Source organism: Raphanus sativus, unplaced genomic scaffold (assembly GCF_000801105.2).
Source record: "Raphanus sativus cultivar WK10039 unplaced genomic scaffold, ASM80110v3 Scaffold0031, whole genome shotgun sequence".
Lineage (NCBI taxonomy): Eukaryota > Viridiplantae > Streptophyta > Magnoliopsida > Brassicales > Brassicaceae > Raphanus > Raphanus sativus.
Genome location: NW_026615355.1, coordinates 27,105 through 51,057, shown reverse-complemented (window position 1 = coordinate 51,057; position 23,953 = coordinate 27,105). Strand labels below are relative to the sequence as shown.

The window sequence follows — 23,953 nt, the reverse complement described above, 5'->3', positions numbered from 1 at the left end:
GAAGACATCAAGTGATGCCAAATAGGGGCATAGGACTATAGGTTTAGCAACTAATGCATTCTTATTCTCAGATAGCCAATACTGCAATAAGTATGCTTTGGTATCTTCTTAAGTTTTGTAAGAGATTTTTCTACATTATTTACTATCAGATCATATGTGTGGACAGTCAATTAGCGATCCAATAAACATCTCATTTCAATTTTAATGTAAATTTTCATATAAAAGATTAATATCGATCATTTCAATATGACACGTGAAATTGAAAAAAAGTACATGTTGATGAGTAGCACATTATTGTAGAAGTAAAATCAAAAGTCAAAAACTTTCCCAATTTTAGTGTACTCCTCGTATATGTGAATCATGTGATATGATAATACGTTTCTTATTAAAGTTTACATAAGAAATAAAATCGTACCAGTCCACAGGCCCAGTTTGCTAAGATAGCCCAAATGACACATTTGTTTTTGGAGACCTTTATGAACTCCTGAAGCCCTACAATAATCTCGTCCCAAACTGCTGTTCAGTGTGAAAACACCTTAGCCTACTAATTAAGATTTATCTTTTTTTTTTGTAACTAATTAAGATTTATCTTTTACATATTCAAATCTCAAACTATGCAATTTCTTACAAATTATATCATGTGAAGTTTACCCGAGATTCCAAAGTATTGTAGATAAAATCATTTATTGTGGTCGTCTGCTGCAGAGAAAGCATTTGAGTCGAAAGTATCGTACATGCAGGATAGTTGATCATCATAGTTATTCACTTGTTTCTGTGAGAGATTGTATTCTCTTTAACCATTTCTTGTTGATTTACTAATGAACCTCTCTCAATGTTTAAAATCTTTACAACTCTTGTATAATCAATTAAGTACTAGTAACGAAATTAAACTCTCTTTTATTATTTGTTATTACTTGAAAAAAATATTACACAGACACCACGTAAACATAATATGAGCAACAAATGAATGAAAATAATAGATAAAACTCATTCAAGTTACAAAGACAATGGCCAAGTAACTTATTTCAAGAACCAATAATTTAAGTGCACACTGCAGGAACACCTTGAGGAAACCTTCTTTTATCGGTGCAATAGTTGTAGATCATGTACTTACTCTGTGCCCATTTCATTTTTTTCTGGCCTTCCGGGTCAACTTTTTGAGTGAACCATGGGGCATTCCCGGGGCAAAATGATTTTCCGTTAGCCCAAACACATCCTTCCACATTGTAGTTTCTGTAAAAGGCAGTGAAAGGAGCTTTTGACCAATCTGTTTTCTCCAATCCTCCCCTTGTGGCCCAATGCTCGGCTTCCCAAAGGCTTGCGTAGAGCCTCATTGGCTGGTTCTTCGGGAATGGAACTCCCATTGACTCAGAGTTCTTGAACTCTCTAATAGGAATGCCATCAACTGTAAAACTGAAAGAGAGACAACAAAGGATAATTATTAGGAATCATACATACAAAAATGTACTAAGACCTAGAAAAACATCTAAGAGACATGTTACAATCTACTAATTATCCATCGGTCTGAATTGGAAGTTAACGGTTGGAAAATTAAAAAAAGTATTAAGTTCATTTATATATATCCTAAAACATATAGGATTAATGTATGATGTACTTACATAATCCTTTGGGGATTCCATGTGATACAGTAAGTGTGAAAGTTCTTTGTTGGGTCGAACCATAGATGAAACTGCTGTTCTTTGTCTCCAGAGCCTCGTGTGTAAACATTAGTATGAAGAGTATACGGATGACCGCTTATGTTTCCCAAAAACTCGAAATCGATCTCATCCCATGTAGTTCCGGGCGATTTAAGCTACACAAAGTCATCATAAAACACCAACGCACTCAATAACTATATGTAATCAAGCGTACATCAAAAGATGACAAGACTGGTTAGAGAGAATTTGTTACTTACATAGAATGTTGTGACTGTACCAGCAGAGTTTCCAGGTACAAGTTTCATTTGAACCTCAGCTTTACCATATAGAAACTCCTGATGGGACTGAAAGCCCGAACCAGAGGATTTGTCAAGCGAGAGAGAAAGAAGCTTTCCATCTCTGTCACGAACCTTTCCTCGGCCATCACCCCAATGTATCTGAACGTCTTTATGGAAGCTACCAGCATAGACAGCAACAGATTGTGCTGCAAATAGAAAGAGAACCAAGAATGTGAATCTTGTACCGCAAGAAAGCTTCATTTTCTAATAGATTTCTCGAATAATATTTGATATCTCAGATGTGTTTGTTGATGGAGATTGAGTTAAGTGACATGAGTTTATATAGCTGCTGGAAAATGGGAAAGGAAAAAGAGACGGAAGTTTCATAGGTTTGATTATCGATCGTGTATGTGCTGTATTCTAGTTGGCTCATTCGACCTCTTGTTGGTCGTTACAAAAGAATCCAATAGAATATGATTTCATGACTCGTTTATTGTTAGAAAACAGAGAAAATAAAGTATGTGGACAATTTGTATATCGGATGCTGGTCCCGCGTTTAGAAAGTAATGGGGCCATTTTGTCAACACGGCTTCGACTTTTGACATGAGCATAAACCCTCCCCGCCGCAGAGAGGGTCCGGATATATAAATATCTGCATTTTAATAATATCTACTTCTATATTCTTTCCATCATTTGTTCGGCCCACATTATAATTTCATCATGATTATGAAAATGTGGAATATTCCACATTTATAATATTTCATAAAAAAATATTTTGATCCATATGAAATGATATCTCACTCTCTTAATGATACCATACCACTAGCCAGACTAAATAACAATAAGAAATTCATTTTGTTCGGGTAAAAATTAAATAATAACACAAGATTGGACGATTTGGTAACGTTACGTGTAATCTAATTTAACTAGCTGAATTTTATAACATAAACTTGGACAACGAGTAAGTTAGTATATTTGAGATTTAGTTTGACAAACTAAATCCCTAGCTAGACTACCATAATAAACAATTAACTAATTCATGAGATTGATAAACCAACGGTGATCCTTTTTCAAGATCATGGTCCTTTCCAGGGCCAGCTTTAAGTTTTAATGGACCCTATTCAGATACTACTCCCTCCGTCCCAGTGTTTTAGGATTTTTATTTTGTTCCATTTTAAATGATGTTCTCACTAATCTAGGTAGAATTTAATATGATTTGAATTTTCTGACTAATTATAAAATATTGTATTTTTTTATTATTGGTTAAACTAGTTTTATTTAATGTATTTTTATGTTACCAAGATAAACTACATAAAAATATGTGTTTTCTTAATCTATGTGTAATAACCTAAAACATCACATAAAATGGGACAGAGGGAGTATTAAAACGAACCCTGACATTACGGCGTCCATTGGTGACAATTAAATGAATGGAAAAATGAACAAAATAAAAATAAAATTTAATTTGAGAAAGTGAAAAAAAAGGAATTTTTGTTCATTTTGTTTTTCATTAAAATTGCAGAGATAATTTTTCTTTATAAATTCATTCTTCCATAAAAATTTAGGAGAAAAAAGTGAGACCTATTTATAACCAATTTGACAAAAAATTCAAAGTATAAATTTTGAAGAATGGAGAATTTACTATAATTTTTTTCCTTCAACATGGTCACCAATTGAAGACTACATGTATTTTCATTAGTGTTAAACTATTTACACCCTATTTTAAGTGGACCTTATGTAGAAAAACATGTAGAAAAAAATTGGACCCTATGCAACTGCATCATCTGCACATGCTTAGAGTAGGTATTGGTCCTTTCCCAACGATAATCATGCACACGCGTTGTAGCCTGGCCAATATAAACAATACGATTATAGCTCATAAGTCATGACCCGTTTTTGACGTTGTCTTTATAAAACCATCACCTTGCCCACACGGCCACACGTTAAGACTTAAGAGGCACATGATTTATTGCAACATTTTTTTTTGTTTCTACTCCATTTTGCGTAACGAATCTTATACTAAACTTATCTCATGAAATAAGTGTCCACTGAAATAAAATCACATTGGACCACATGTTACATCTAGAAGTATTTTCTCAAAGGAAGCAGACAGCCAGACATGTAGGTTGAAACTTGGACAGTCTCGCCGGCTCGTCTATCTAGAAAACTTTTTGTTATTTATTTTATTTTGTTCAAAATTGTTATTTATTTATGTGCTTCCCAAGAAGTATTAATTTTCTCAGTGCTCTCGATAATTTATAAATTTTACAAATCAAGTGGAGCCAATTAATTTAAGTAACGAGAACTCTTGTTTCATATAAATTATTATTCATTATTATTATAAATATCTTACTCATACACCACAAACACACATGAGCAACAAATGAATTAAAGAGAATAAATAAAACTCATTGAGTTACAAATTAAGACAACGCCAAGTAACTTATTCATGAATCAAAGAATCAATAGCTTAAGTGCACACTGCAGGAACACCATTAGGAAACCTCTTCTTATCGTTACAATAGTTGTAGACCATGTATTTACGCTGCGCCCATTTCACTCTGTTCATGCCTCTCTGGTCAAGTTTCTGAGTGAACCATGGGGAGTTATTAGCCGGGCAAGATGATTTACCATTAGCCCAGACACATCCTTCCACATTATAGTTTCTGTAGAAAGCAGTAAAAGGAGCTTTTGACCAATCTGTCTTCTCTAATCCTCCCCTTGTAGCCCAATGCTCAGCTTCCCAAAGGCTCGCGTAGAGCCTCATTGGTTGGATCTTTGGGAAAGGGATTCCAATCGACTCGGAGTTCTTGAATTCTCTGATGGGAATGCCATCAACTGTAAAGCTGAAAAAGAAGAAAAAAATAGAGAATATTAACTTATGAACACGTAGCTTCAAAATAGGTTCAGTCTCAAATTATTTATAAACACTGTTCAAAAAAATATTAACATAATTTTTAAAACCAATGATTCTTTTCTTTTTTTTAAGAAATAGGATCATTCAACCGTTTCACTTTACACATGATAAAATGGTTCGGTTCAAAACATGTGAGACTATGCTATATAATATATATACAAGGGATCAAAAGATTTACTTACATAATCCTTTCGGGGTTCCATGTGATGCAGTAAGTGTGAAAGTCAAGGGTTGGATCAAACCATAAATGAAACTGCTGCTCTTTGTCTCCTGATCCTTTTGTGTAAACATTAGTATGAAGAGTATATGGATGACCACTAATGTTTCCCAAGAACTCGAAGTCAATCTCATCCCACGTAGTACCCGGTGATTTAAGCTACACAAATCATCACAAACACACTCAGTAACTATATGTATTAATCTATAGCAAAAGATGACTAGAATGCTTAGAAACATTATGTTACTTACATAGAAAGTTGTGACTGTTCCAGCAGAGTTACCAGGGACAAGCTTCATTTGAACCTCAGCTTTGCCATAAAGAAACTCATCGTTGGACTGAAAACCGGATCCAGAGGATTTGTCAAGAGAAAGAGAAAGAAGTTTTCCTTCATTGTCGTGAATCTTTCCACGACCATCACCCCAGTGTATCTTCACATCTTTGTGGAAGCTACCGGCATAGACGCATACTGATTGTACCGCAAAGAGAAAGAGAACCAAGAACGCAAACATTGTACCACAAGAAGACTTCATTTTTAAGTTTTAGATCTCTGATGTTTATTGTTGATGGAAAATGAGGTAAGTGACGCTAGTTTATATAGAAAATGAAACGGGGAGAGATAAAGAGATTGAAGTTTCATGGGTTGATGATAGAGGTGCATGTGCTTTCGTCTCGTTGGGTCACAGCTTTATAAATATTAAATGTATTATTTGATCCTTTGTTTGCTGTTTGCAAAGCGAATCAAATTAGAATATTAGTTTTGTTATTTCTTTAGCTTTGCAAACCGAAATGATTTTTGGACATATGTAGCAGATTGACTGGTCCCAATGTTTTGGTATGTCAACACGTCTTCGACTTTCGAGCACCGCCCATAGAGAAATTCGTCAGTGTTTTCTGTTTGTAGTTTCAGACCGAGCCCACCTAGGGCGTAACAGCAAGACATACACATTGAAACATGAAACAAAGAACGTGATTGGGGGGAAAGAGGAACGTGACCAAACCAGAATTTCAGGCCCAATAACACAAACATTTGCTTTGAAGACGGAGTATACTTATAATTATATAAACCTGGTCCATGGGTTAATGATTGGATCAGATTAAACTTGTTCGAAATTGAAACCGAAACTGATTCTTCATGAGAAAACAAAGTCATCTCTAATGGGCCCAAACTAAAACGTATCAATATACTTGAAGTTTTGTTGCCTAAGGTGGAGGATACATGTAGACTAGTAGTGAGTAATCGAACCCTATATACTTGAAGTTTTGTTGCACAATGACTGATGTTTTTGTACCGCATTTGGTTTCTCAAATCCATCATATCCAATAATGACATACACGTTAACACAAATATAACTTCCATCTTTTAGTACTCCATCCGTTTCAAATTATTTGTCATTCTAGAATAAAATTTTTGTTTCAAAATAAGTGTCGTTTTCAATACAAAATTTATTGACAATATTCTCTACTATATTTTTCTATTGGTTGATATATGGTTAGGTATATTGGTAATAGTGTTTTTTATTTTGGAAATATATAAAATTAAATATTTTCTTAATCTGTGTGCATAAATTTAAAACTACAAGTAATATGAAAATGAAACGGAGGAAGTACTTCTTTTGGTTAAAAATGTTAAAAGTTTATCTTATTTCAGTGTTTGCGACTAGTAGCGGAAAACACAAACAACAACAGAACATCAGCACAAGTTACAAACAGCAATAAAAGATCACAACAAAGACAAAACCCGCTCTCACGTTAAATTAGCTAAAAATGAGATGGCCAAGGACCAAGCTACTCCTATAGCTCTCGACTGAACCCAACTGGAGATAGGTGCCATCTTCTAATAAGTTCTTCACACCAAACAAAAATCCTATTACTTTTTGTCAATGAAGTAATCTGGATGACCAAGAACACAATCGGAAGTAGCATTGCAAAGACCGGGGAGATTATGTCTCGGACACACTAAAGAGCTCGGTCCACATTATTATAACAACTCCATTCCTTAATCTTGCTTTGTGACCCGACCCATACCCTCTATAGTTTCTTCACACTGCCATATGCCCATAACAAACAAGTCTCATCTCCTCCAAAAATCCAACAAGGCTAAATAAAGAGTTCCTAAATAAAAGAAAAAACTTATCTTCTCTAATTTAAATTTTAAGAACAGAACTAAAATTACGTGGCAATTTTGCTGGTGACCTGGATTACAAAAAAAAAAAAATTGATAAAAAAACAAATGATGAGAAAACAGAGTGTGAGTAATGTTATCAGGAATCAAACGCTCAGGTACTCCTGTCCGAAAAAAAAAGAGCTGAGATACTCCTGCCCGAAACTGACCGGATTTGAAATTAAATATATCTTTATTTAAATCAGAAAAATTATTAAAAGACCATGAAACCAACAGAAACTTGCATAATTACAACCCAACCATGGCTATTTCGCGGACTATCCAGACCCGATCCACAAAATTCGGATCTCTTTCTCCATAACTTCCGAAAACTTTGTAAAACCTAGTGTAATTGTAAACTTGGTGTAACTGTACAGAAATTAATTCCTACTTATATTATTGTATGAATATACATTGTATCTAATACAAGTTATTTAAATTGAACTAATGCATACTTTTAGATTGTAATGTTTTATTATATTAATTTTTGGACACAGTTGATGTTATTGATATATTTATTGATTTTTTTTAAAAACATTAGTTTATAGATATAACTAGAAAAATTACAAAATGTAAAGAGTCATTTACAGAAATTTATTAAAAGTAGATAAAATTAATTTTCAATTGGCAATGCACGAGCAGTCAAGTGTATATCACAAGCTGCACAATTCCAGAAACAAAGATCGCATTTCCACCGTGATTTTGATCCATTTAGGGAGACTACAAACACTAATTTTATGATTCTGGAGCACCAGCAATCATATGTCACATTAGGATCTATCATTTCAGCCATAGATAGAAACATGGCAGGTTTTTCATAATCTCAATGGCCTGTGAGTTCCCAACTATTGATGATTTGAAACATCTGATCAACATGTTGACGAGTAAAAGCATGGTAGTTGTGAACCAATCCTCCATCATCAACACTAAAGGCTAAGTTCATCATACCATATACAAATAGGGCCAACAAGCATCCTCTCTCAGCAGCAAGATATATTTTTTTCTTACCAACTAAATGGAGGATGAAGAACTCATACATACCTCTCAAGTATGGCCTCTGGATTACTCACACGGTAGCAACTAATTCTGAACATTCAAACATCATTGACCTTGTCTAGCCAGTCATTCATGTAAATGAGACTTGCCGATCTGTAGAAGTAATCATATCTTCCAATTTTGTTTAACCCGAAAAAAACAATCCGTGCACAACCAAAGTCTTGGATACTGGTCGTTGCTACGTTGTAGAGAATCTTATGAATCATTGAAGGAGGGAGAGAAGCCAAGTTCGTCTAACTTTGACAAAATAAAATGGTTATTGTGTGAGAGAAATCTCGTAAATTATTTGTTACTTGTATAAGTGATAAACCCTTGAAATTTAATGAACCACTCATCCAAATTTAAGCAGAAACGTGTCCATTTATAGGTGATTTGATAGACTCCTCGACTGTCGCATCTCTTGGATTTAACTTATTAAGATATATAACTATGTATAAGTAATTAAAATTAAGTGATTTAGATTGTCTAAATTTATGAAACTAAGAAAAACGTAACAATTAAGATTGTATAAATATTTAAAACTATGTAAAACTTAACGAAATTTATATAGTCTATTGTTGTATTTTGCAAGAAATGATTAGTATCCAAAACGTAATGTATATATTTACCGACAGCAACCAGCAGTATTGGAGATAATAAATGAAAATGATAATATTTAGTTTGAGAAAAATCATGTAATTAATGATTCAAGCAGTGGCATGTCCATTTAAGGGTAATTTGATTGACTCCCTGAGGAAGCACGACTTCTCTCACACGCCTTCTCACTGCAACAGTCGCATCTCTTGAATTTGGAACTTTGTATAACTTTAATTTATTAAGATTTATTACTATGTATAAGTAAGTGAAACTAAGTGAAACTAAGTAATATATATTGTCTAAAATTTTGAAACTAAGAAAAACGTAACAATTTAGATGCTATAATTTGTGTTTATGTTACTTGGTTTGTTATTTATGTTTGTAAAATTTGATGTAACTTAAAATAATTTTGGTTAAGTACATCATTTTTGTTTGTCAAACTTCGTAAAATTTAGTATTACTTTTTTTCATGTTTGTGTAATTAGGTAAAAAATTTCAAAAATTTTCATTTTCGTACGTCAAACTTTGTATAACTTAATATTTTTTCTGTTTGTACATTTCGGTAAACTTTGTCAGAATTTTCATTTTTCATTTGTCAAATTTCAAAACTTAAAAAACTCATCACTGAACTAGTTTGATAGAATTTATGATTAACTGTACAACCAAAATCTCAGAAATACCATGACAGTAACAATAAGACAATATACAACTATCAATATTTGTCTTCCATTATTGGATCCTTAATCCACATGGTCATTTGAGAAACCACAAGGAGACATCAATAGTATTGCAAATAAGGGTTTGAATCAGATTTGGAGAACTTCTGGATGATACACCCGCCCCTGTAGCTTCAGAGTTTTGTCTCTTGATTAATCACTATTTTCTGGAAAAAAATCTAAAAATTGCAGATTATGTGAAGAAAGATGAAAAAGAAGAAATGAGATGAGAGAAAATGAGGTGAGAGGATTGAAAAGATGATAGAAATGAGAAAACCCTAAAAATTAAAGCAATTATAGTTGCCAACTTCGTTTTTGGGGTCTGGAAAAAAAGAAAATTTTTGGAGGGAAAATTCTGAAATTTGAGCGGGAAATTTTTTTACAGCATTTTTGGGTCGATGTTTTACCAAGTTTGTAGTTTTACAAAAAGCTTCAAAGTTTTACTTTTCTATTTTTTGCATTTTTTTTAGTTTTACTGTACTCAAAAAATTTATATTATAGTTATACCACTTTTATTTAGTTTCCTACAATCATTTTCCATCAAATCATGTTGTGACATAATTAATTTTGTTGCATATATAATTTTTTTGATGTCACAAGGACAACACTAAGATAAAAAGCATAAAAGAACAAGGTATTTCCTCTATTATATAGTACACAACTATGTGATAAAAAATTAACTATAATTATTGTAAATTTAAATCAGAAAATACTAACAAATAATAAGCATAATACTTATAAGTAACAAAACAAATTAAAAATTGTTTATCTTCAATTTTTTATATTTTATCAGTTTTACTAAGTTTTATTTAGTTTTTCTATCGTATTGAACAATCATTTTGAATAATAGATACAACTAATCGTGGTGTGCATTTTCTTCTGGGTTCCCGAACTTAAATATTTACGAGAACAAGTATGCACTTTTTTAATCGAAACAAATTAGAGTTCTTAATATTCGAAGCTCACAGTTCAAAATAGTAATTTCAAAACAGTTATGATGTGATGCTCAATTAACTAGATCTCTTACATGCTCTCTACGTTATCCAAATCAATACCTATATTGTCTCTATCTCGAATAACAACATCTTCCACTGGCTCAGTCACCTTAAGATGTTGTTATGTTTTTTCAATGGTATCAAAGATTTTATTACCATATAACTCAAATTTTATCTATTTGTATATGGATTTATGGTCATTTTTCTGCATATCTTGTCCACTAGCATACAAACTACCTTTACCTTCGTTTGGATTTCATTCATGACCATCTCCGGCTTTATAATAATATTTTTAATAATCAAAGTGTATGTTTGTGAAAGAACTCGTCGTCTCATGTAAAAATAAAAATGATTAACAACAAGTTAGATGAACTTGCACGGTTTAACCATAAAATGTTACCAAATTATATAGTTTTACCATTATAGTTATATTAAGTTATACAATTTAGTTAGTACCACTTTACCGAGTTACACAATTTTACTTAGTTGTACATTATGATTTTACCAAGTTGTACAGTTATAGTTATACCAAGTTTTACTACGTTTTCTAATTTTTATCAAAATAATAATTTGATATATATTTTTATATTTTTTTTGTCATAAAAAAACAGACTCATATTTATAATTATATCAGTGTTTTTGAATATCCAAATAGATCGAGATCATTGTTCTTAATCAGTTAATTATGAAAACGAATTTGAAATTAAAATTCTTCATGAATGAATTAATGGAGAAGATGAATGCCAAATTAAATAGAGTTTGAATGAAATAATTAAATCTGGGTTTGAGATTTACAGTGGAGAGAGAAAGGAAGAAGATAGAGTAAGAGAGAGAATGATTTTGATTGGTTTAGATACAAAGGGTAATTTAGACATTGACCATCGAAGTGAAGAGTATCAAAACAGATAAGAGTATGACAGATCACGTAAGAGTATGATAGATCACTTTTTCCCTCATTAAGAGTATCTGAGCACTTTACTCTGTTATCAGATGAGATAAAGTGAGTCACAACCATCCTCCGTCGCTCGCCGTCGCCACTGAGATGACCACCAACGTTGAGTTAAATCCATTCCCGTCTCGCTCCGTCTTCCTCGGTGTAGACGTTGGAACCGGAAGCGCCCGAGCCGGTTTACCCTTCTCCCTCCCTCCCCACCTTTTAATCATCAATTCTAAGAGAATCGTCTTAGTTCAGCAGCGATCAGAATCTATAAAAAAAAGATGGATCCTTTCTGTATAATCCTTTAATGGGTTTTGTAATTCGACCTCTGCTGTATCGAAACTAGTCACTTGAAGCTATGTAACGTTTCAAAGCTGTATACTTTATTATAGGTTTGTTTGATGAAAGTGGGAAGCTTTTAGGCTCTTCTAGTAGTCCTATACAGATTTGGAAAGATGGAGACTGTGTTGAGGTAGGTAAAGAGCTTTGGATTTTGAGTTGTGTTTTTGAGTCATTGAACTCTTATTAAGTTGGTGGTTTTGTGGAAAACAGCAATCTTCAACGGATATCTGGCACGCGGTTTGTGCAGCTGTGAAGTCTGCTTGCTCTCTTGCTAATGTTTCTGATGTTGAAGTCAAAGGGATAGGCTTTGCTGCCACCTGCTCTCTAGTGGCAGTTGATTCTGAGGGGTCTCCTGTTACTGTTTCTTGGAGTGGTGATTCGAGAAGAAACATTATTGTTTGGATGGACCATAGAGCTGTGAAGCAGGCGGAGAGAATCAACTCGTTTAACTCTCCGGTGTTGCAGTACTGTGGCGGCGGTGTTTCTCCAGAGATGGAGCCACCTAAAGTAGGTGGAAGATGTTTTTTTTTTTTGTTTTCTGCTTGTTTGAGTATGATGACGATTATATCTCTCTGCTTTTTGCAGTTACTATGGGTGAAAGAGAATCTCCAGGAGTCTTGGTCAATGGTGTATAAGTGGATGGACTTGAGTGATTGGCTTTCCTACAGGTGCTGATATGCTCTTCTTAACCTTTTTTGCTCATCTTGTCTCTGATTCCTTTTTTGTTTCCTCTTAGAGCTACTGGAGATGATACTCGTAGCTTGTGCACTACGGTATGCAAGTGGACGTATCTTGGTCATGCGCATATGCAGCAGCAGATGACTGAGAAGGGTTCTCGTGATATGGAAGCTTGTGGGTGGGATGATGAGTTCTGGGAAGAGATTGGCTTAGGCGATCTTGTAGATGGTCACCATTCTAAGATCGGTATGCATATTTTTTTCTTTTTTGTTAGAAATGCTCTAAGAGGAACTGTGAAAACCTACAACCTTAGCTTTTACTTTATACAGGGAGAAGTGTGGCTTTTCCGGGGCATCCACTAGGTAATGGTCTAACCGCAACAGCTGCTAAGGCAAGTACTAAGCAACCACTTGCATCTTTGGTTTTATATTTTCATTCAGTTACAATTTTTGTTTTCAATCCTTTTTTTTCATTTTCAGGAGCTGGGTCTGTTGGCTGGAACTCCTGTAGGGACTTCACTCATTGATGCACATGCCGGTGGTGTTGGGGTCATGGAAAGCAAATCAGATTCAGACTCACTGAAGAAAGGTACTCTTTTGCTATTATAGTCTAAATACCTTATGAAGAAAGGTATAATTAGTCTCTAAGAATTGTTATTTTTTTCAGATTCGGATGTAGATACCTTATGCACTCGTATGGTTTTAGTATGTGGCACATCAACTTGCCATATGGCTGTTTCACGTGAAAAGCTGTTTATTCCTGGCGTGTGGGGACCTTTCTGGTCAGGTATATTTAGTCTCTCTCTCAATCCTCTCTTTCCATTTGATAGATGAAGTCTCACTCTGGTTTATTCTCTGTAGCTATGGTTCCGGAGTATTGGCTAACAGAAGGAGGACAGAGTGCCACTGGGGCTTTACTTGATCACATAATCGAAAACCACGTTGCTTCTCCTCGTCTTGCAAATCAAGCTGCTTCCCAGAGTTATCATCAAACCTTCCCCACTTTTTTGTCCTCCCTTCTCTTGAGAAAACATTTGGTTTGACTGCTAGTTATTGTCTTGGTCTCTTGCAGAAGTTTCTGTGTTCGAACTTCTGAACAACATTTTAAAATCAATGGCGCAAGAAGATACAAGTTCTCCGTTTGTAGCTGCTCTTACCTCAGAGATGCATATCCTTCCCGACTTTCACGGAAACAGGTCTCCGGTTGCAGATCCAAATTCGAAAGGAGTGGTCTTTGGAATGACTCTTGACACATCAGAGAAGCAGTTGGCTCTTCTATACTTAGCCACAGTACAGGGGATTGCTTATGGCACACGTCATATTGTAGAGCATTGCAATGCTCATGGTCACAAAGTAAGTTTTTTTCTTCACAACCCGTTCTATTCTATAGACAATTCACTTCCACTGGCCTCAATAGTTCTTTGCATTTTTTGATGTAATTAGATTAACACACTGCTTGCTTGTGGCGGCCTTTCAAAGAATCCATTGTTCATCCAAGAACATGCTGACATCGTTGGTATATAGTAGTACTAACCACACTCTTTGCTATAACTTCTTCTATGATAAAATGTAATCTATTTGACTAGGTTGTCCGATTATTCTACCACGAGAAAGCGAGTCTGTTCTTCTAGGAGCAGCCATTCTGGGAGCAGTTGCTGCCAAGAGCTATCCTAGTCTCCATGATGCTATGAAGGCTTTGAACGCAGCTGGACAAGTATACATATGCTTATCTTAACTTCATTAAGTACTCAAGTTCATGCAGTTGATTCATGTTGTTTATGCGTCACTTGTGATGGCATTGCAGGTGGTTCATCCATCATCAGACCCTAAGGTTAAGAAGTATCACGATGCAAAATACCGCATCTTCCGTGATCTGTACGAACAGCAATTGTCTCACCGTTCCATCATCTCCCAAGCTCTGTCCTAGTGTCTGTCCTAATCAATCAAACATAATCTGTATCCAATTCATCTTTCTTTGCTATTTATACAAATTTATTAAATTTGGTATTTGTACAATTCATCTACTCTTTTCTCTACATCTTACTAATCAATAATTAATAAAATATAGTATCAAGGTGTGAAGTGTAACAAAAATGTATGACAGTCTATTTGTTTTGGTCTGACTTAGTCAAAAAGGGAATAGTTATCATCTATTTATTCTAAACTATATTATACTTTAACGAAAGTTCTTTACTGTACTCCACAAATCTTCTTGCCTCCAAGACTTTTTTGGGGGTGGCCGGTCTATAATATTAATATATACCTACTATGCATAAAATATTAATTAAAGCATACATAAACTACTGTAATACATGCTTAATAGTTCACAAAATCTAAGAGTTCAGAATAAAATTCAAATGTGGTTATCATAATCGAACATGTACACCACTAATCATAGAGTTGACACTTTCCTCCATAAAACCTTATTTTACCATATAAAATAAATAAATATCACTAAAAACCATAAAACATTATTCTTTTCACGATTTGAATGCTTATATAAAACCAAGCAAACAACATTAGTTCAAGCTTCACCCGCGATGGCTCCTCCTAAACCCATGAATGGTGTTTCGGTTGCAATCGCGGCTCTCATACTACTACTTGTAGCATGTTGTCATTGCGTTGATGCAAACGATCAACAACAATTCATGGCTCCACAAAACGCAGCAAGGGCTCACTTGAGGCTCAGACCGCTAGTGTGGGACGCCAAACTAGCCCGTTACGCGCAATGGTGGGCCAACCAGAGACGGGGTGACTGCGCCTTGATCCATTCGAATGGACCATACGGTGAGAATCTATTCTGGGGCTCAGGAAATAGCTGGAGCCCGGCTCAAGCCGCCAATGGATGGTTGTCGGAAGCAAGGAGCTATAACTATTACTCTAACTCGTGTAAGTCCGAGATGTGTGGTCATTACACGCAGATTGTGTGGAAGAGCACGCAGAGGATTGGCTGCGCTCATGTGATCTGTAATGGTGGAGGTGGCGTGTTCTTGGCGTGCAGTTATGATCCACCGGGGAACTTTCTTGGTAGGAGACCTTATTGAGTATGATCCATTTGTATATCTTTAAAGAAGTCACACCAAAAGAGGTTGTTCTTGCGTTTTTAACTCTTTTCCTTTTTGTATTACAAATGTTATTTTTTTATTGGTTAAAGTTTTAACGTGCGATCGGGAAAACCACATAACGTTTGTTTTCCGACGTTTTCTTATGTATGTTTCTGTGAGGGACATTTCTTTTGGTTGATAAGAATTAACTGATGAGGTTGACAAAAAAAAAATTAACTGATGATATTAAAAATTTATCAAAATCCTCAATATTTGAACCTAAGTGAGCAAAAGAAAACAAGAAAAATTGTAAAAAATAGCATCCCCCTAAGATCTTTTAATTAATATTACATTATCTTAATGTAAAATATAATATAATAGTTAAGGTGACCTAAACAGATTAGTTTTTTTCAGTCTTGAAATATCTTAACATAAAAAATGTTAATAAAAATTACATTGATGGAAACACACGGTGGATTTTGGATCCATGTGATAATTACCACATCTTTCTAGAGCCCACAATAGCATATGGGTATATGGTTTTATAGTCCACTAGTGATGAAGAGGCCCTAAACTCACCCATATTCTCATAAATTTTTTTATTTTACTATATTATATTCTAATTCTGTATAATTGATCAAATTTGACTATTTGTCTACATAATTTTTTGAATAACAATTTTACTACACAGCTCTTCCGCAATATACAAATTTACGACGGGTATTCTACATACAATTTCATAGATAATACTCTGCAATACTTAAGACCAAGACAAATAACTAGACTTGTAGTATTATGGAAACCCCCTAAACTTAATATCCATAAACATAAATTGTAGTCAGAAAATTTTCTAAATCCAAAATGTAGAACCATGCATACATAAACACAAAATACAAATCGAACTTTTCTATACTTCAGTTATATATGATGGTGGTTTTACAACTAGTAATTTTAGTTTCGTATCTTGCACCAAAATAATTGTTCTCAATAATCTAAGATAAATTCTCTAGAATAATTTTTTTAGTTTATTTTTACAAAAAATAAATTTTAATAAAAAAAGATCAAAAGATATGTTATTAAAAAGTAAATATGCATTTATATTCTAAGTGTTAACTAATCTAAATTTAGAGTTTGGAGTTAGGAGGTGGAGTTTTGGAATGAGATTCTAATTTTTTTAAATAACAATTTTAAAATAAAAAAAGACTATTTTGGATTTTTTTTTTCAAGTGCTATTTTTGTGACAAAAACTCAAGAAGAGCTATTTGAGATAATTGCCCATAATTTAATAAATCAATGTGCTTATTAAGTTCATTCCTTTTTTGATAAAAAAAAATAAAGTCATTCTTGTTATTTGGTTAGGCATCATTTTCTCACCATAAATAAAATTTGGTAGCTTTCTAATTAATCTTAGTTTGGATCTTTAGTGAAAAGTACATAAGATTTGTAGATTAGCATATAGTGATGTTAATGGTTTCTAACCAAAAAGTGATATAATAGGTAGGGAAAAGAAAAGAAGCATTTAGTGGTAAAAATGGAAACTGGAAGACCAAAATGTTGTGGACGGTCGTCGTGAAAGAGAGAAAAGTAGACATATAATCATGTACATTGTACATATTCACAATTTTCATAATGTCAAAGTCTTGAAACCGCGTCCAAAATAATAATTTACGAGTCAACGAAAAATATACAAAATTTTACAGTTTAACTTGTTTGGTTCGCCATATTCGAATGAAATATTTACCGATTTCTTTTTCTAAAAATAAGGGGAAATAAAACATCATGCATATATAACCCACCCATGTGATTCGTTATTTCACTGATTTGGAAGTACCGATACATAATTGGTCGGCATAGGATATAAATCCAAATAAGGGTAAGGTAGGTTCGAAGCAGGTTGGTTCGAAGCTTTAGCTCAATATTAACTTTTCGGTTGCCTAATTAAAAGGTGGAGAGTTTTAAGATTTAGCCTTTGGTTTTAAATATTTTGTTTAGAAAATTTGTGAAGTTATGGAAGCCAGATTTGGCTCAAAACTCTTAGGTGAGCGGTGGTCAAACCTGCTTATAGCCATCATCATTCGGCAGTCAAGTTCAACTCTAACGAAAAATGAAAAATGGACTAAAGACGAGACTGAAAAATACCGAAGTCGGAATATAATTTGATCCGAATAATAATTTCTTAAAACATACTCCCTCCGTTTCATATTAAGTGTCGTTTTAGAGAATTTTTTTGTTGCAAAATAAGTGTCGTTTTAGAGTTTCAATACAAAATTTATTAACTTTATTCTCCATTCTATTTTTCTATTGGTTGAATTGTATCGGTAATGATGTTTTTATATTGAAAATATGCAAAATTAAATGCTTTCTTAATCCGTGTGCACAAGTCTAAAACGACACTTATAATGAAACAGAGGGAGTAATTATTATATAGTTGAACTTGAGGATGAACCAGATGGAAGGATATATTAATCCAGACCGAATTTTAAATGATTTTTGTGTGGTAGTTTAAATCAGCTGGGGTTGGGAGTTGGGACACCCTGTTTAGAAGTGTCATAGGATGAAGAGTGAACTCACATGAAACTAATATTCCATTATGCAAACATATCTATATCCAAGTTTTGAATATGTTGTTGAAATTTATGAAATCTCTGAGATAGTCTAATTATCATCAAAATATTCCTTCTCATAAAAAATATAATATTGAAGCTAAGGATGTTTCTAAACAAATAAGTGCGGCATCATGTGTCATTTGAATCACTGAAAGTACACCTAAAATTTTGTATTTACTAGTATAAGAAAGAAAAGTGAGCCATCATTGAAAATCATGTGAGAACTCGATCTAATTAATGGGTTTTACTTGAGATTTAAAATGGTCTTTAATATGTTAGTGACAGGTTAATTTATTTTCTTTTTTAAATCCCTCATTACAAATTTTGATTTGTCTATGATCATTGGAGCATCGAATAATTTTCTACTCAAAAAAATATTTTTCTACGAGAGAAGCCTTTTAAGTTGTATATGAGATACGATCATCATCGTATTGTTGATCGCAGTGTAATGAATTATTTGGATCATTCGAGAAATAAGTTTTTTTTTGTTCACTAATAAGTTTATTTTCATAATATTATATTAATAAACAACTCTAATGTCTTTTAAAAAATTTGGATTAAAAATAATATGTAATATAATTTTGCTTGGTGATAGTGGAATATATGATATAGTTTGCTAAAATTAAAACATAACAAAGAGAACTGCGATCATCATTTCATATTTATTTATTTTATGCTTTTTGAACAAATATGTCTTGTCGGAGGAATTAAAGGTTTTTGTTTTGCCACCATCGTGGAATAATAATGGGGTTTGAAGCAGTGATAGATTCTTTTTGAACTTAAACAGTGATAGATTCTTTAACTATGTAAACGTGGTAACTTCTCGCAAGTGTCTAGAATAGCTGAACAAAAAAGATTCCTTGAGATAAATGTTTCCTTGCTCGATAATTCTAATTGAAAGTTCACACTAAATGATTAAACTCGCATGAAACAAAAACTAACAAGAAGCTGTGTTCATCTACCCAAACTATAATCTAAGTCAAATTTTATTTAGATGTATCTTCGTCTATAAAATCATACACAAAATTATGAATATATTTTTCAAGGATCTATAAAATATTTGTTATTAATCTTATCAAGATCAATATAACCATTTTAATAGTGCATACATTATTAACACAAAACAAAAGCTACCATTGGATTAATTTAAGTAGGATGATCAGTGTTTTCTAGTTGTACCATAATGATGGTGATCTAGGTAGAACATTTGAATTGTCTTAAATATACATGTGAAAATGTGTAATTACGTTTCTCAACAAAATAAACGTTATTCCAATACAAAATTCTTAATAGAAACAAAACAAAAATGTTATATATGTTGATTAATATTGTAATGCTATTCAACGTTCTACTCATCAGTATTCTAATGTTTGAAAAAATTGGCGAAATTATAAGTCATAAACTTTTCTCAAGAAAAATAAATTAAAATGTGTCTTCTAATGTGTCAGAGAAACGCGGTGGCAGAGGCGATAACATTAAGCGTAACTAGAGAGGAGAGACTTCATTCTTATGTTGCATCGGGTGGGCCAAGATGGTTATGGCCTGTGATTGAAAAAGAAGCTCGTGCTCAGAGGTGAAGTTGGTTTGGAAGGCTTTGGTGCTGTGTTATGGTTTTAAGTTGTCTTTTTCTTTAGTAAGTTCTGGGCTCATAAGGTATCTACTGATATCATTGTGACCCCCTTGCTTTATGTTCTTATTAGCTGGTCTTTACTTTGGCCTATCTTTTTTGTTTCTGGTTGGGACCTCTTTGATGTTGTGAGTGTCCCACCATACATTCCCTTTTGATGTTTTTCAAACCCAGCGTTATAAAAAAAAATTTAATATGACCCTTTCAAGAAGGTTTTTCCATCGGTCCATGATCAGGATATCAAGGGTAGACACAAATAGGATATAGAATATATGGATTTTTCGAGGTATTTGTGATCTGATTAATTTCGTATGAATAATTAATTATCTATTCTGATTTGATCCGTAACTATCCAACTATTCGGTGTTCTAGAAAACTATTTTTTATAGATTTTTGTTTGAATATCTGACTCGAACAGTAAAAAAAATTTAAAATAAAATATATATAAAATAATATTTTGTTACAAAAAAATTATTTACTTTTAAAAATTTTAATAACTAATATAATAAATTTAGTAAATGAAAATTATTGTAATATATATATAATATTTATTAACTTATATATATATAACTCCTTAAATATATGTCTCAGATCAGACATCTTTTAAAAAAAAATATTAGTATTTGTGATTTATATTTTTTTCTTATGGATATTACATATTAGTTAATGTTTTGTTTTGTAAAGTTACAAATATTCTGATTTTTCGGTTCGAATCGAGACAAATAATGAATTAAATCAATATTTATAGATATTTTGTCCAGTCCTAATAAATACTTATGAAAAGAAAAAAAGAAATCTATTTAAAAGTTAATTGTTGCTACTTTAAAATGAAAAGTGGACTGTTGACCAAAAAAAAATTAAAAGTGGACCTTTTTGGGAGTCCCTGACGCGTCAAAGAGAATTCAACTTTGTGATGATGAATGTATTGATTGCATTAGTCGGTAGCATTTTTATCAAAAATCGGTAGCATTTTTATTGGTTTACAGTATTGTGGTATAATCAAATTAATCTGAATTTTTGCACAAAGGTAAAATCTAGAAAAAATGAAAAAAAATCAATAGATTTCAACTAAGTAAGTAAGTAATTACAAAGTTTACCAAAGTTCTCTTAACATGTTTACCAAAAAAAAAATTAAAAAGTTTGTGAAGGTTAATCAGGATTCTTTTTTATATGGAAAAAGTTCAGTAAAAAGTTGAATCTGTAAATCATAAATTTACCACGTTTTTAATTTTCGTTTGCCACTTTTTACTAAATTCTCTGAGGTAAGGGCAAAACTGTAAATGAAAGGAAAACAGTAGGTGGACACAAGAGTAGTACGTGAAGTTGTAATAAATGCAGAAAGCTGAAACTCTTAGCTCCTTTTCAAACTCGCACTTTTTTGTTTATCGGTGTTTGCAACTATTCTCTTGTTTGCGTCAGCTTTTTTTTCATCGCTACACGACAATTTCCATTTTATCCGAGACCATTATTTTGGATCCGATAAACAGAACTTCTGATAATCCAAATACCCGATCTTAGACATGTATATATAATTCGTTTCTGTAATACAGGACCGACCCTAAGCAATGCCTAATAAAACATTTGCTACAGGCCTCCAAATTTTTTGAAAAAATTTACATAGACTTAAGTCCCCAAAATATATTTTTAAGCTCTCAAATTTGTAAAAAAATTTGTTTACATAGAGATGATTTTAGGCCTCCGAAATTTCAGGGTCGGTCCTGTTGTAATATAAACCGGAACAGTATGATATCCGACGATATATAGTTTAAATCTTTATTAACACTTTACTTTTAGATCTCAAACTCATTTTTGTATCTATTAGGTTCTAGCGATATGGTATATTTGAACTTATATATATGTGTGCATATATTTGATTTTCTGATTAAAAGAAGAATAGTGATTTGATTTATGAAATATATATATTTGAACTTATATATATGTTTCAAGACTTCACTGTAAGGGCGTTTATGGTACTAGGGGATGATACAACACCAATCTGTAATTTCGAACTTATTAACACTGTTAAGTAATTTAGCCAAAAAACACTGTTAAGTAGTATATGATACGATAACATATACTAAAGGATGTAACATCTAAAATATACGACACGAAAACATCTAATATACTTGTATTTTAGAAAAATAATAATTAAAAAACATCTACTAGATACATATTGTAGATGACTTACCTAGTTAAATTTTTTTGCCAACATGGGATATATATATTTATTATAATATTTAGCACTAATCATAAAATATGGGTGAGAGAAATTGGTTAATACCATCTCTAAAGATTTATCCTATTTTTACTGTAAAATAGATAATACTATAATAGAATTACGATATAATTCAACGGTAGTATATTTTAAGGTAGAAAAAAGAATAATGAACAAAAATAATTTATTCTATATATAGAGTAAACTTATTTTTTATTTTATTATATAGTTAAAATAGATTATTATTAAAATACTTTTACTCTAAATTTTATTTTAGAGTGGAAAGGGTTAGAGATTCCCCAACTATATTCTAAAACTTAAAGAATTGGACAAGAGAAGAGTATAACAGAGAAAAGTTTGGTGTAAAAAGGCTGCAAAGGACGCGTTTATCGAGTTCACTCACTTTTTAACCAACATCTCCTTTGCAGCCTTTTTTTTTTTTTTTTTTTTTTTTTTTTTTTTTTTTTTTTTTTTTTTTACAAAAAAAAAAAGGCTGCAAAGGAGATGTTGGTTAAAAAGTGAGTGAACTCGATAAACGCGTAGCCCTAAAGGCAAAGCGTGCGTTACTCTTACCCTAATTATTTTTAATCTTTTCTACTTTCTCTTCTATCTATAAAAAATTGATAGTGCGAGAGGAGAACAATTATTACGGCGTTCTTAAAAGGTATTGGAATCATTTTTTTTTTCCGGAAAACTAAAGGTATTGGAATCATTCACAACGAATAAAATAATTTTTTACCAAAAAAAAATAAAATAATTCAGGTTTTTCTAGCCCTTGTTTGAAGTTGCTGACAATTAATTTATTCATCTTTAACTAGATGAATATATGAATATCATTATAAGTCAGTATTTTTTTTTGTCAATGATAAGTCAGTATTTAATTATCATTCGTATGAACTGTGGTCTAATGCATAATTGGTTCTGATTTCTGACTATTAAATCTTACAGACTATTTAATCTTACACTGTTACATGAATGTTAGACTATTAAGCTACGTAGGCATATTGCAATGATGAGAGGTGACAAATGAATTTAAGAGTCTTTTTACGTATCAAAAAAGTCTTTTTGCACTAAATAGATCGTGTATTAAATGGTCTCTGAATTTTCTGGATCGGCTCGCAGATACATGTGATGACCTTACCATTCTTGTCTCTGCATTTAATATTCTTTATCCAAATAATGAAAAAGGTGATTGTTGAGTTGAGTTGAGTTGGTAACAAGTCTCGGTTAAACATTTTTAGTATTCCCTCCATTTCATATTATTTGTCATTTTAGATTTATACACATAGATTAAAAAAACATTTTATTTTACATATTTTCAAAATAAAAATACTATTACCAATACACCTAACTATATATCAACCAATAAAAAATAGAATAAAGAATAAATTAATAAATTTTGCATTGAAAACCGAAAACAACACTTATTTTGAAACGAAAATTTTACTCTAAAACGACAAGTAATTCGAAACGAAAAGAGTAGTAACTCTCTCAATTTTGGAATAACTGTTATTTTAATATTTTTTATAATATTAAGAAGGTGATGAAAATATATGTAATTTGTTATTAATTATACCTCTTTAATTAATAATATTTGAGAAAATAAAATTATTTATAAAACCAATGCAGTTTGCAATTTATTTTCAGCTGAAAATAATTATAATTTGTATTGAAATTGTAAGGTGACATTTTTGTGTAACAAAAAAAAATTTAGAATGATATTTACTATGAAACATAAGGATGAAACATAAAGAGTATATGACTGAAATTCATTTATACTTCATTAATTATATTCATTTAATCAATAATATCTGAGACAAATAATAATATTTGAGACAGATAATTTCATTTATAAAATCAATGTATTTTTAATTAATATTAAACAAAATAATAACTCAATAAGTATAAATCATATTAGAAATCGAAAA

General features: G+C 32.2%; 4 protein-coding genes across 4 annotated transcripts; 2 read left to right on the top strand and 2 right to left on the bottom strand.

The window, feature by feature from the left end:
• Positions 1–882: 882 nt before the first annotated feature.
• On the bottom strand, positions 883–2,255 carry LOC108848732 (probable xyloglucan endotransglucosylase/hydrolase protein 18). The gene is made up of 3 exons (XM_018622163.2): positions 1,916–2,255; positions 1,620–1,813; positions 883–1,413 (listed from the first exon to the last, which is right to left on the bottom strand). Exons 1-3 carry the CDS (start codon positions 2,195–2,197, stop codon positions 1,041–1,043), a joined length of 849 nt encoding a protein of 282 aa, XP_018477665.1. The 5' UTR covers positions 2,198–2,255; the 3' UTR covers positions 883–1,040.
• Positions 2,256–4,226: 1,971 nt separating this feature from the next.
• Positions 4,227–5,740, bottom strand: LOC108854923 (probable xyloglucan endotransglucosylase/hydrolase protein 18). The gene is made up of 3 exons (XM_018628601.2): positions 5,322–5,740; positions 5,036–5,229; positions 4,227–4,782 (listed from the first exon to the last, which is right to left on the bottom strand). Exons 1-3 carry the CDS (start codon positions 5,601–5,603, stop codon positions 4,407–4,409), a joined length of 852 nt encoding a protein of 283 aa, XP_018484103.1. The 5' UTR covers positions 5,604–5,740; the 3' UTR covers positions 4,227–4,406.
• Positions 5,741–11,547: 5,807 nt separating this feature from the next.
• On the top strand, positions 11,548–14,607 carry LOC108854922 (uncharacterized). Its single transcript, XM_056995724.1, has 13 exons — positions 11,548–11,704; positions 11,907–11,986; positions 12,067–12,363; positions 12,442–12,524; positions 12,593–12,780; positions 12,864–12,925; positions 13,014–13,122; positions 13,201–13,320; positions 13,395–13,514; positions 13,606–13,886; positions 13,977–14,049; positions 14,120–14,247; positions 14,338–14,607. The coding sequence occupies exons 1-13, from the start codon at positions 11,620–11,622 to the stop codon at positions 14,458–14,460; spliced, it is 1,749 nt and encodes a 582-aa protein (XP_056851704.1). The 5' UTR covers positions 11,548–11,619; the 3' UTR covers positions 14,461–14,607.
• A 444-nt stretch (positions 14,608–15,051) lies between these two features.
• LOC108853150 (pathogenesis-related protein PR-1) lies at positions 15,052–15,788 on the top strand. The gene has a single exon (XM_018626601.2). It carries the CDS (start codon positions 15,074–15,076, stop codon positions 15,575–15,577), a length of 504 nt encoding a protein of 167 aa, XP_018482103.1. The 5' UTR covers positions 15,052–15,073; the 3' UTR covers positions 15,578–15,788.
• The last annotated feature ends 8,165 nt before the right edge of the window (positions 15,789–23,953 follow it).

Excerpts from the sequence above, each read along its gene's own strand:
- LOC108853150 (XM_018626601.2), top strand. The coding sequence starts at position 15,074 with ATGGCTCCTCCTAAACCCATGAATGGTGTTTCGGTTGCAATCGCGGCT.
- LOC108854922 (XM_056995724.1), top strand. The coding sequence starts at position 11,620 with ATGACCACCAACGTTGAGTTAAATCCATTCCCGTCTCGCTCCGTCTTC. Across the intron at positions 11,987-12,066 it reads AAGATGGAGACTGTGTTGAG|CAATCTTCAACGGATATCTG; the intron begins GTAGGTAAAGAG and ends TGTGGAAAACAG. Across the intron at positions 12,926-13,013 it reads TAACCGCAACAGCTGCTAAG|GAGCTGGGTCTGTTGGCTGG; the intron begins GCAAGTACTAAG and ends TTTCATTTTCAG.
- LOC108848732 (XM_018622163.2), bottom strand. The coding sequence starts at position 2,197 with ATGAAGCTTTCTTGCGGTACAAGATTCACATTCTTGGTTCTCTTTCTA. Across the intron at positions 1,814-1,915 it reads GTACAGTCACAACATTCTAT|CTTAAATCGCCCGGAACTAC; the intron begins GTAAGTAACAAA and ends GACTTTGTGTAG. Across the intron at positions 1,414-1,619 it reads TGGAATCCCCAAAGGATTAT|TTTTACAGTTGATGGCATTC; the intron begins GTAAGTACATCA and ends TCTCTCTTTCAG.
- LOC108854923 (XM_018628601.2), bottom strand. The coding sequence starts at position 5,603 with ATGAAGTCTTCTTGTGGTACAATGTTTGCGTTCTTGGTTCTCTTTCTC. Across the intron at positions 5,230-5,321 it reads GAACAGTCACAACTTTCTAT|CTTAAATCACCGGGTACTAC; the intron begins GTAAGTAACATA and ends TGATTTGTGTAG. Across the intron at positions 4,783-5,035 it reads TGGAACCCCGAAAGGATTAT|CTTTACAGTTGATGGCATTC; the intron begins GTAAGTAAATCT and ends CTTCTTTTTCAG.